Source organism: Bolinopsis microptera, chromosome 6 (genome assembly GCF_026151205.1).
Source record: "Bolinopsis microptera isolate Bmic1 chromosome 6, MBARI_Bmic_1.0, whole genome shotgun sequence".
Classification (NCBI taxonomy): Eukaryota; Metazoa; Ctenophora; class Tentaculata; order Lobata; family Bolinopsidae; genus Bolinopsis; species Bolinopsis microptera.
The window spans coordinates 15,934,291-15,947,650 of record NC_087077.1 but is presented as its reverse complement, the minus strand read 5'-3'; the positions used below and the strand labels follow the sequence as shown (position 1 = coordinate 15,947,650).

At 35.7% G+C, this 13,360-nt stretch overlaps 1 protein-coding gene across 1 annotated transcript; it reads left to right on the top strand.

Annotated features, from left to right (window-relative positions):
- The first annotated feature begins 1,237 nt into the window (after nucleotides 1–1,237).
- Nucleotides 1,238–12,869, top strand: LOC134817042 (uncharacterized). The gene is made up of 20 exons (XM_063826123.1): nucleotides 1,238–1,260; nucleotides 1,453–1,829; nucleotides 3,162–3,358; nucleotides 3,611–3,708; nucleotides 4,286–4,452; nucleotides 4,663–4,806; nucleotides 5,081–5,174; nucleotides 5,335–5,454; nucleotides 5,615–5,728; nucleotides 5,957–6,103; nucleotides 6,231–6,386; nucleotides 6,669–6,887; nucleotides 7,027–7,229; nucleotides 7,562–7,749; nucleotides 7,909–8,210; nucleotides 8,350–8,478; nucleotides 9,153–9,284; nucleotides 9,558–9,952; nucleotides 10,179–10,343; nucleotides 12,574–12,869. The coding sequence occupies exons 2-20, from the start codon at nucleotides 1,725–1,727 to the stop codon at nucleotides 12,682–12,684; spliced, it is 3,186 nt and encodes a 1,061-aa protein (XP_063682193.1). The 5' UTR covers nucleotides 1,238–1,260; nucleotides 1,453–1,724; the 3' UTR covers nucleotides 12,685–12,869.
- Nucleotides 12,870–13,360: the final 491 nt, after the last annotated feature.

Sequence of the window (13,360 nt, the reverse complement as noted above, 5' to 3'; positions counted from 1 at the left end):
TTGTGATTTGTGTCGCGTCAGGCATTTCAGTCCGAACTCAAAGAATAAAATATCTATAAAAGTCCAATCTCTCATAAGCTCATTATAAAGATATCCGAGTATCTAAATGATTTAAAACAAGTTCTGTTGAAAACTTGATTATCCAAAGCAGTAGTCACTATAATATATTCGTTGTGGGCCGTTTTCCTGTCATTGATAGTATTACAGCGGATGTGTTCATTAGGGTCGTTTAAATTTCATCCTGCAACACAAATAGACTGCTTCAGCACTGTATTACACTTTCCTACTTCCTCCTTTCCTTAGTTTGTGTATGTTTACGTTACTTTTCCGCTACTCGTGCACTAAGATTCCTTTTGGTTTTCTACTGCTTGTTTAATCGTTTAATGTCAATTTTTTATGTTGTTTACAATCAGTTTATTTTTAAATTTATATAATTAATCAAGTATTTAGCGTTGCATGTAAAATAGTATTCAAATTGATAATTATACAATCAAACTTGAAACTGACTTCGTGACCCCCAGCCTATATCCTTGTTGTTGTTAACCTCTTAGGTTAATGCTTTACATTTAGCAGGTGATTTGAATAAACTTGTTGATGATACAGTTAAGTTTTACATTCTTTCAATAGTTCTACGATATAAGAATTGGTTTCATTTTGATCGATGTGACTGGCTATTGGTTCAAAACTTTTATCGCTTTTTAGTCACGCAGAATTCTGCATAACGGCTCAATTCTCATATTAATTAGGCAAAACCGAAGAACTCATATCATATAAGATATGTAAATTATAACAAATTGTCAATTGAATGATAATTACACAGCCGAGAAAGCATTACTGTATCACATACTGTAATGTATCGCAAAATTAAATACATAAACTGCCAAAATTATAGTTACGATTATATTTTCTAAGAGAAGAGTTCTTCTGTTAGTAGGATCACAAATCTAAACATTTGTATCGTTTTTTATCCAGAACTGAGCACTGAACATGAGCGGCGTAGCTATTCTGATATGATAAGTTTATTACTAGAATTGTATACCCACTTACCAGTTGCAACACTTAATTAAATAATTAACTGTTCAATAGGTATAGAATTAATAAATCACTTTCCATGACGACATTTATATATTCTTGTCTTGCAATTACTGGAATATGCGTGTTTGCTCGCAGTGTTGTTAGTTGTTCAAATGATTTTTGTTAAGTTTTTTGCTATTAATATTTTAATTTCTTTAGCGGAAAGTGATGTTGTTCTCAGTTCAGGTGAGTTAAGCATTACAGTCAGGTAGGTTCCTTTACAAATGAGACCTCACTTGACACTATCTATCATTTCTTCAACAAAGGCACTTGTCACTGGTGATTTGATAATAATTGAAGCTCTTTTACTTGGTGAAAACTATCAGTAACCAAATGTTTTAAAGAGGTTTAATTTGTAAGTAATTTTAAACATTTCAGCTGTTTTAAGTTATGCCCTGAATGGTACAGACATATTCCCGCCTTCAAATCTCCTGAATAGGAACACCTCTGACTTATCTTCTCTTCTTCTAAATAATGCCTTCTTCAATGGAAATGATACAGTTCGTTCCCACGGAAGAGGGACCAACAAGAGACCAGGGTTACCAGGGTTACCAGAGTTACCAGAGTTACAAGAGATAGTACCCTCTACAACCCGCCAGATAAACCCTGCATACCACACAGCTGGACCAGGACCCGCTTTTGACAATGATATGAGGGTTGCAGCGGAGGTAGTGCTCAGTAAGTGGGATGGAAGCGCTCACGGGGATGAGCTATGGTGGCAGGCTGAGTTTGGTGGAGTGGTCTATATCGCTACTGTGAGTTTTAATATTTGTGATACGGGTATTTGCCTCACAGAATGGCCAAAAAAAAGGAAGGTCTCTCAAAGTCACAAAACACACTTTATTCCAGTTGTTATCTCATAAGAAGCTAAGTTGACACTCATATTTTTCTTCCCGGGGGTTCATTTAATCTCATAACCATTTTTTCTTTGAGAAAAATTGGCCGGAAAATCTTCCTCCAAAAAAACATGCCTCACAGAATGGCCAAATCTGAATTTCTATAATTTTGTTGATGGAGATACTTTTTAAATTTCTATCACCACACGTTCTTAGAAAACCTATTAAGGAATGGGGTAATAACCTAAAACTCACGAAAAAACTGAGCTGTGAAAAATTATTTCACAAAAAAGAAAAAATGCCTGACAAAATGGCAAAAAAAAAAAGAAAACGAGAAAATTTTATTTTTCTAAAACCTTTGGCTCTTGTTTCAGGCATGCTGCTGGTATTAATATGCCTTGTTAACACCCCCATATAGGTGAAATTTCTTAGAACTGAATAAAAAGGGCATAATTTCCTACACCAAAAATGGCCATTTTGTGTGGCGTTGTTCATATTCCCTGATTTCATGATTTATAACCTTCATTCGGCTGTAAAAACACTCCATCTGGGGTGTTATTGTATGATAAATAGCTTGTGAATACTTTAGACTTATGGTTTCATTGAATAAAAGGAGTTTTAAATTTTGGCCATTTTGTGAGGCATATTTTGGCCATTTTGTGAGGCGTTTAGCCATTTTAACATTTTGTTTCTTCCTAAATTGAACAATGTTCGTTTTGTTTGATGAATACTATTCTTTAAACATCTTCTGTCATACTGGTGCCAGAAGTTCTCACCAAAATGCAAACTTAGTTCAAAAATTTGAAAACAAATTTTGTGAGGCATATTTTGGCCATTTTGTGAGGCGTGTAGCCATTTTAGCATTTTTTTCTTCCTATATTGAACAATGTTCGTTTTGTTTGATGAATACTATTCTTTGAACATCTTTTGTCATACTGGTGCCAGAAGTTCTCACCAAAATGTAAACTTAGTTCAAAAATTTGAAAACCAGTCTTTTATAAAAAATTAGTTACAAAAACATTTACAAATTTGGCCATTCTGTGAGGCTAGCCATTCTGTGAGGCATTTACCCGTACCGATCTTTTTTGCAAGAAAACCCTCTGTACTATGATTCGAAACTTCATTCAAATAAACAAATCAGAAAATGAATAAAAGATTTGACTACTTAACGCATGATATTGTTTAAATACTTGATAATTCTCACCTGAATATTCTATTTTTCCGATAACAAGGCCACTTTATCCTAATCAGTTGACCCTACATTCCTACTACTACACCAGCTGGTTCAACAAAACGTGGGGTTGTGTACAGAACAAGAAGACGTACAAGTTCTGTAAAGATGAGATGTCCTTTGTTGATGTGGATCTGTACCAAGGGTCAAGTTTTGTTAAGAGATGTGGTACACTCGTGCAAGGACATGGACTCAGACAGCAGGATCAGGTTTACAGGTATAGGACATTGGTTATAGATTGGAGTATGATTTTGTAAACATTTACTGATTTGGTTTTCTCCAACGCTAGCACACTAAGCGGGTTTATAAGATGCAAATGTTCCACGAGCGTTTTATTTTCATAGACCTGGTCAGTAAGGAAGTTTGTTTATGGGAGAGAGCTGTCAATAAACCTGTAGTATTATTTAATAAGCAATAAGCATTCAACTGTGACCATTTCAACTGTGACCATTTCCTCATTATCCCCCAGATTTACTTGCGATGGATATGGGGACAGGATATCTTTATCAAAGAAACACTCTAAAACCATGCTGCTGCTTCATGAGATAGTTATAACTGGAATTCAAGGTATTTGCTGAAGTCAGATTATTCTTACAAAAACTTTTTGGAACATTTTAAGCATTATGTTTAAACTGTGAAGCATGATACATTTAAAACTTTACAAAACCCACGAGTTTATGGTGGACTCGCGGTTTCAACTTTGTGTTGTCTGAGCGCATTTTTCTTCAGAGTAGGAGTGATAAAGTTCATGCAGTAAAATAATCAGATAATTTTTCTAGGGGGATACAAATATTTGCAGCGCCCAATAGAAATTCACACAGCATTTGAGAGATCCGGAGACCCGATGTTGATTATAGTGAAGCACAGGAAGCATTATGGAACGTTGTGTCAGGGAACTGTATCCTTTGAAAGCACATTCACGCAACATCATGATATCACAGACTACAAGAACAACAACAATAATAACGACAATAATAACGACAATAATAACGACAATAATAACGACAATAATAACGACAATAATAACGACAACAACAAAACAATATAGAACCAACAAATTGGAAGACATTTTGAGTTATATTCCACACTACCATTACTTCTGAAAGCCACAATCCGTAGCTCACATTTTTGAATATCACTCCAGAATCACCTTTAACTCTAATTGGCGCTGTCTTGGATCAGCCTAAAAGTACCGGTGGAAATAAGTCGGATGCTAAGGATTGCCTCTCCGGAGACAGTACATATGCCCAGCTTGCTGCAAGTCACAATTGGTTGACTGTTACACTCGAGAAGCAATCCAAGATTACCAAGGTAGGTTTTATAAAAATGGATTCTAATTTATGAAATACCATCTCGGCACTTGGAAAGTCTCGGATACTTATCCAGTATCCTATAAAGTCTATAAAGTCTATAAAGTCTATAATAAAGTCTATAAAGTCTATAAAGTCTATAAAGTCTATAAAGTCTATAAAGTCTATAAAGTCTATAAAGGGGCTCTGTTCTTAAAAGTATCTATCCCAGATAGAGCTGTATGCTCCAGATGATGAGAGCGAATTAACGACGATTAAAGATGCGGTTTTATATGTGGGACAGTCCTACTGTGGGGTTGCAGATGGAAAACTAGAAGACCAGTCCATGACACGCTATGTGATCCACTGCCGAACGGTAAGAGTAATGTGTTTAAAGTTTATTGTCAATAACAGCTGAGATGAGGGGCTCGCTGACGGTATTATATGTGACTGTTTGGTGCTACAAACTGACTGGTTAATAGATGTCAGGTGGTAGAACAATCATTACCTTCTAAATAGCAGATTATACTTCAAGAGACGATGATAAATTCACAAAATATTCGCATAATATTCAATATTCATGAATAATAGCCAATCTTCAAGTGTTAATTGTTAATACAACTGACAACTATTTTAAATTCTTTATTAAGAACGATAGTTTACTGGGACATGCAGTGAAAATACAATCATCCAGCAAGAACATGAAAGTGGCCAGAGTTTTGGTCTTTGGAATTGAAGAGGAGGGTTAGTTACCATGGTAACGTTACCTTGGTTACCGTAGTTACATTCTATTAACTTATTGTCAGAGGCTTACATCCATGATAACTTGATATTTTATTTATTAGCATTAATCTTCTTTTAATTCTGGGCCTCCTGAGTCCTGATATCCATATTGATATTTCAGTCGCCCCAACAATCCCTAATATGGAAGAAAGAGAGTTTATCCCAACCCAAGCACCTGTCCAAACCAAGACACCGTTTAGGGTCCCGGATATGGAACCTGAAATAGAGGAGCGAGCAGACGGTAAAACTTTATTATGCTATTGTTATGGTGTGCTCTTTTTCATAGTTCTTAGGATGATGCATATTGACTTTTCGTGGAAATTGAGCCCACTATTCACGTTCGTTTTTCAAGTCTCTAACCTGAAATATGTTCTGCAAACGCTAATAAACATTAAATTCAGGAGTTAAAATTGCAGTGGTCACAATCGAAGAGCCTATCCCCATTAAAGTTCTACAAGATATTGGGAATCTCCCAAATGCAACTAAAACTCCTCTTGGCTTCCTTGCCTTTGCTGGTGAGACTAATATCTGATTGACGATCGTAAATATGATCATAAATATTATCATTGCTTTGTAAAACTGGTTACTATGGTTACTGGTTATTGCTTTGTAAAACTCTTAATTAAGTTAAATACCGGGAACATCTAGAGAAAATAAAACCACGTAGTTTAAAATCATAAAATTCCAAAATAACTACAAAGAGAAGTGTACAAGTTTGCTCATAACATGTTATCGTCCAAAAGGTTATGTAGATAATACCATGGATGAGAAAGCCGGGGAGGCACCCTCAAGAGATAGAGAGAGAACAAAGAAAAGAGCAAAGTTTGATCAGAATGATTTAGAAAAAGCAACTCAATCATTTCTACGCTTCAATGGCCATGTTGAAGATGGTAGGTTATGAAACTGACGCCAGATTTACATTTGGTTACCGACTACCGTGTACTTAAATGTTAGCTCATGTACGTGATTTCGTCATCTCACATGATGACGTCATCTCACGTGATTGTATTTTATTAGGTGAAATTACGGAAGAGATGGTAGGGTTCATGCAAAAGGACAGGTGTGGGAATGCTGACCTGGTATTTGATGAGAACGGAGAAAAGTGTACAAATCAAACAAGCACTCTTATCATACCAGCCGAACAAAAGACATTAGTTGCGTTCATGATGCCAGGTAAACACAACTGATAACATTTCAGTGACTGGTTACTATGGTTACTATGGTTACTGGTCATGTATGACAGTGTTGTGTTTAGTTAGTTAGTTTCTATCTTCATTTCATTTCTAGGAGTGAACTGGTAACTTGGGAATCTCCCAAATTTCGAAATTTTGTGACACAGTTGATTAGAGAATTATCAAAACTATAGTGTATTGTGCGATATCGATTAATTGAATCCTTGGCTGACGAAGTTATTAGAATTATCTCATTCCAAAATAATAATGCTGATCTCCATAGGGGCAAAGGAGAGTGCTTCGTTAGTGGCTGAATCTGAATCTTACTATCTGGAAGTAGACATTAAGTTCAATGACGTTAGAAACGGAAGAAGCCGGTCAGTTTTCCTCGGTTTCAACTATGATACCAAAACTGCAAATGGAGACGACACTCCTCTAGAGATAGTTGCGTTGAGACTTATGAGTGGGAAACTATGTGCTCAGTTCCTTACTTTATTTTATGGTAAGTAATAAGTATACTTATCAATCTGCCTGGACTATTTTTAGGTTAGGTTTGGCCTTTGTGAGATATTGATTATCCTAATAAATTGTATTACTGTAGGCTAACTTCATTATAATATAATAATAATTTCACTTTTCAGGTCAATTCTTATCAAACTTGGTGTCCAAAGAGTCTGTGTTAGATTCATGTTATAGTCTGACTGAAAATGACCTTAAAACCCTTGCTTTCAAGGCCAGACTTGATGTTTATAAGCGCCTTGGAGGGATCCTGGGCAAGGTGCATGTTTCAATTAGAGGAAAAGAGGTGGCCAAAACTGTGTATAATACTCAACTGATATCATCGGTATGTCATGACGTCCGAACATAACAAACTCACGCACTTAGAAGTCGTTCGTACATATTATGTAATCACTGGAGGGGGTTTCTAGTGTACTTTTAACACAATAGCTATGTGTAAAACTAATTACGGAGGGGGGGGGGGGTTAAAATTTGGCCAAAAGTGATCACGTAATGTGTGAACGACCCCTTATTAAACGAACTCTTACAGACATAAAATTGTTTGGCAGTAAGTGCATGATGGAATCTATAAATAAATAGTCAGAAGAATCCTATTCAAAATAATACTTTTCAATCTCCTGTATTCTTATTTTGATGAATAATTATTAATTACACTAGGCTGCTGTGATAACACATGAAGGAGACCACGATATAATGCTGTCTCGTCTTTGCAAGAGATGGACATTATCTAGTGGCGCTACAAAACGTATCAAACCAACTCGCAGAAAAAGATTTTCACTCTCAAGTCACAAGTGGGGAATTGTTGAAAGCACTATGTCTATAAGATTCAACTTCCAGAACTTCAGGTAATTTAAATGTGAACAGTTATCTGGTTTATCACACCAATAGGAACGTTTGGCCATATTGATGTAATGACATTCACATGGACTAAACTTGTGTTAGAATTTGTTTGGACTGCAAAATAATTTTGCCGCCAAAATTGGTAAACGAAACTTCTGTTTCAGTTCCATTCTCAAGCAAGATGGGACACGGCAAGAGGTTCTCAAAGCATTGAATCTTTTCTCCAACACCGGTTTTAATTTTCAAGAAGTAGCACCCACAGCAAGTGCTGAGATAGTGTTCATGTTTATCAAAGGACTTCATGCTGACAGTAGAACCTACCACGGTGCAGGTGTAGAGAAGGCCCATGCCTATGCTCCAACCAACAGTGAAATACATTTCAATGATTTCCAGAAGTTCGGTATTAGTGAGCATGATCACGGAGGTAGAGCAGTAAGCATGTTTTATGTTGCTGCCCATGAAATAGGTGAGAATATTCTTATTTAGTAATTGTTTAACTTAAATAAGTTAGTGATAATTGGTTTTAACTTAGTGTCAAAAGAGTGACCATGTGATTTACTCGTTATTAATCTGTTTTAGAAAATAACGTATTATACAAACTCCAGGACATGCTCTAGGAATTCTCCACTCCCAGCAACAAGACGCACTTATGCAGCCAGGGTACCCTAAAAATGCGTTCCAGATCCAGAATATGCACAACGATGATACCATGGCAGTTCATACTTTGTACCCAGGTTAGCTTAAATTGTATATTCAAATGAGCATTTTCGATAAGTTATTTAAATAATGATAACAAGGAAAGTATTTAATTGCAATTTAAGGGGGCAGGGGGGGTCTTTATGAAATTTCTCTCGAAATTGATTTTATAGTTGTTTCTGATAGAGGGGAGTGATATCTATCTGCTGCTTTTGGTCCCATGGAAAAATATTGTTCCTAGCCGAATTTATTGCCGGTCAAAGGTCAGCGTTCATGAAAAATCGTCAAAAAACGAGGTCCAAGATTTTCAAAATCGAATAAAAAATTTTCTAAGGCCTATCTTAAAATTCTGATCGAATGGAATCTTCTAAATGGTCCTTAGAACATATCCTGAAAGTTTCAAGGTGATTGCTCAAAAAATGTAGGAGAAGATAGAATTTTAGACTCGATTTTCAGGGCACGCGATTGAAAATCGCTCGCGCAATACAATTACACATGAACGCTGACCTTTGACCGGCAATAAATTCGGCTAGAAACAATATTTTTCCATGGGACCAAAAGCAGCAGATAGATATCACTCCCCTCTATCAGAAACAACTATAAAATCAATTTCGAGAGAAATTTCATAAAGACCCCCCCCTGCCCCCTTAACTCTGATCGTTTCCCAACAGAATATGATATTACCACTAACTAACAACCACACACGCTATAGAGTTACCTCAGTCTGGTGTTGGAGCTGTAAACATGTTTCAAAGCACAGTAGTTAAAGGAATACAGTACACTCCCAGAACCACATTTCCAACAGAATGCCACTCTCAAATAGATGCTGCTGTACGCGTGGGAGGTAAGATACTTAGTTATTAGAATTAGAATTAAAATCAAATTTACACAGCAATACAATAAAAATAGTAAATAATTTAGAGATGCTTCAATCTGCTGTGCAGGACATTCAAATCAGTCGAGAACTGTTAATAGAGTGCCCTTCTAAGGTTTGATGACGTGTGGTATACGTCATGGATATTCATTATTTATGAAATACTGTGTTTATTGATCGTTCAGTTTCCACTACATTTAAGCTGCTGATTCTATTCTTAGACACATCAGCAAAATCCCTCAGATTTCGCATACATAGTATCCGGACCTTTTATCTGGAGAATGAGACAAGAATCAGAAGGATGGTACCCATTTGATGGGTATCCAAAAAGAGTGACAGATGTGTTTCATCAAGCTCACGGTACAATCGAGGCTCTCTTCATAGTACCCCACGAGTTGAAGATTACAGTGTTTGCACTGTATGCTGGTAACTTGATAGCTAGATACACGGTGGTACTGAAGGAGGGGACAAAAGAACCCTATGTTTTACTTACCTGGGCGGGCAAAGAAAGGAAGGAAATTTTGACAAAAAAAATTAAAAGAAAAACAACAACTGTTGACCAAATTATCAAAGGAGCATTCGCATACGGAGCTGACAAAACCATACTAGTAGCAGACAATCAACTGAGTTATTTTGAGGTTAGTTTTAATTGTTGGATCTAAGGGCCCTCGTTAAAATTGATAAATAATTATTTGAACAAGCAGGGGATATTTGGGTTTCAAAATTTAGAAAGAGAATTTCTAGAATGAGATTTTTGAAATCCATAAGCACTAAGCAGCTATACGCCAATACCATTTCTAACTTTGTAATAAGAATTATTAATAAGTTGTATAAATCAGTCTGTAAAACCAAATGCAATTTCAGTTATCATGGAAGTTCAATAAGGCAGGGACCCCTAATTTAAAAGAGATCACAGAGAATACTGACATGAACAGTTTAATCGGACGAAAGCTTAATAGAGAAGCCTTTAACGCTGCAATGACATTGAATAAGAGAGATACAGAGGAGATTTACATGTTTGAAGCCAGGGTATGTTCAACTTTGCTTGCAGAGATTTTCATAATAAAAGTTTCGTTCAGTATTTTCTGATAGTTTGAATGGCAAATAGGTACACTGCCGACCGGCTAATACATACGTCATGTTACATGGCGAGATCTCAATCCAAAAGGATTAGTCTGCATCAACTGTGTCATCAATTTGTATTATACAACTTCAGCGGGTAACATTTCTCCATCCCTTTCGATCTGCAGCTAATCTTCTCATACAATCAATCGTCAGTCCATTCCGATCCAATCTCTGCTCAGCATCCTCAATAAATACGTCATTTAAGCTCTTCCTATTATATATTTGAAAATCATATCTATTGCCCTATTGCTCAGCTAGGCCTTTTACCCGTTTTGCTGTTTTTGAAATTCAGGCTGTGGCCAAAGCGCATGCTAAATTTGAAAAACTCTAAGGACACGTTCAAAAAAAGGTGGCACTAGAGATTGAATTTTTAAAATGCGATTTAAAAATAGTCATTGCTCTTTGTTGGTTGATATATCTATCTATACCTTTAGAAATTCGATTAAATTTCATGATCCTGAAATCACGGAGTCTCTAGTGCTTATATCACAGGAGTTATCGTTATTTGTGTGCCAAGGATTCAAATATCACACAATTAGAAATGCAAGATGAATCAACACTAGATAATCTGAAAAGTACTATTCACAAAGACGCCAAAATTGATATGGTGACTATAATGCATGTAAGGAATGGAATGTCTTATCTGAAATTGTTATTGGTGCCAAAATGATTCAAAAATCACAACTTAAACGTTGGAAATGAGCCTATTTTGAGCAGTGATTATTGAATCATCTAACTTTTTTATTGGCTTTCTATCATTTTTTAGGGTACAAAATAGTATTAAATAGTATTAAAACCAGTTAATATGATTCAAAAATCACATTTTCGTTAAAGGTGCGCTATTAAGTCACACTATAGTAAGCCTTAAATTAAGTGCACGATATGACAATTTATATCCATTCTATGATTCTTATTATGTGATTTTTGAATCCATGTCTAAGCTTATACCATATTGAAGGCCTTTGGGCGATAATTTTTGATCTTGGTGCTTAAATGATTCAAAAATCACACAAATCTAGCTACCAAATATGTAATTTTCTTTAAAGTGTGACAATTTAATCATATGTAATGTTCAAGTTGTAATGACATTTTGAAAGTAAAGGTAATGAATCGATAATCACATTTCAAAAATTCAATTAAGTATTATATGTTACTGATATGATTTATTTGTCACATTATGGCGACAAAATTATCATGGCTTGAGCTGTAAAAGTACTTGCCTAGTTTACTCAGTTTAAAATCAGTGTTTTGTGATTATTGATTCCACTATTACTCTAATAACGAACTTCTCCATGACCATAAACAAGTGTCACAACAAATTACTGCAGATTTACTATGAATACCAACCTGATATAGAGCCAAAAAGTGATACATTCCCCTGATACAGCATAATTTCAATAAATGCTCATTTATGTGATTTTTGACTCATTATGGCACTTTTAACCATCTAAATTCTCTAAATATTAGTTAACATGCTATAATTGTGATCGATAGAGTTCATTATTACAATCATTCCGTTGATATTCATATCACATTTATCATTCTAAAATACTTAGTCAGAATTAACCCTGTGTGTGATAATTGCATCGTAACTCCACATTTAACCGGTGATTCTTTGCACTTTTAACACTCAACTATCTCAAAAAGGTTCAATAATCACATTGAGAAGCAGGACACACTCACAGAATGTAAATTCATCATTAGAGGTGCAAGAAATGAATATTTTGTGATTTCTGGCTCATATCTGCACAATTAACAGATATAAAGAGATGAATGACTTAATTATGTGATATTTGAATCTTTTTGGACCACATATTAAAATTTGGTTAACTTTCATAGCATACTCCTTGAGACGCAAGTATTTTAAAATGCTTCACACAATTTTGGCAGTGAAAAATCAATCTCTAGTGCCACCTTTTCATGAACGTGTCCCTAAGATTTCGGCCGCCTCATGAAGAAAGGGGGCCAATGTTTATTTATTTTGCGATTTTGACACCACAATTTTCGGTTGTATATCTCTCACAGTTTTTGCGGAAAGTCGTGTCAAAGTTGATCGTCTCGCTTTATATATAGTAAGATTTGCCGTTTGACTACATCATACCTAATATTATATGACTTTCCATCTGTGTTTCAGAACGTTTGGCAGGAGAAACCCTTCACAACGCCAGAAGGTCGTAACCGAAGATGGAAGGAAGTTCCAAACTGGTTCAAGATTGCTGGCTGGTGTCGTCGCAGAAACACATGATCCCAGTTGTAATGGAACTCTTGAACAATTTTAATTTAGCTCGAAGCTAATGTACTAATGTATAATGTACTAGTGTACAATACGATGACACTTGGGTAAAAAGGCCTCATTTAAAAATTTCTCTGTGAAATAATAAGCCTCTTGTTATAATCAAAAAGTATTATTTTTACTGCTTTTTAGTTCGCTCAAAAGACTTCAAACTCTCGGAAATCTGGACAGAATTCAAAAAGACTGTTTCAGGTCCAAGAATACTGACGGCTCACCTGGATTGTGTGGGTGTCGAGATACACCCACGAGATACACCCACTTATAAGAGGGGGAAAAATAATTAATTTCATTATTCTATAATCTCAGATCCATCATCATATCATATTAGTTGATGGCCCAACCTTTAATGATCACAGAGAGGCCAGATTTAAATTATGAATCGAGCGCTCATAGATGGGTTTGAAAACACCCGGAATCTCGGATATTACGTTTATTTTGCAAAAGGGGCCAGTGGCTCTTGTGAAAATTGTATTGTACGTCTAATTATTATTTGATGTAAAGTGGGTTTGAGAAACACCCACAATTGCTTTCACTTCCTGTTATCCTGTATTATAGTAGGATAATTCACGATACTTCCTACGAAGTTACAGCCTTCTCCCTTTAGGAGTCCTGTCCTATAATCGAATGA

Excerpts from the sequence above, each read along its gene's own strand:
- LOC134817042 (XM_063826123.1), top strand. The coding sequence starts at position 1,725 with ATGAGGGTTGCAGCGGAGGTAGTGCTCAGTAAGTGGGATGGAAGCGCT. Across the intron at positions 5,455-5,614 it reads AATAGAGGAGCGAGCAGACG|GAGTTAAAATTGCAGTGGTC; the intron begins GTAAAACTTTAT and ends CATTAAATTCAG. Across the intron at positions 9,953-10,178 it reads ATCAACTGAGTTATTTTGAG|TTATCATGGAAGTTCAATAA; the intron begins GTTAGTTTTAAT and ends ATGCAATTTCAG.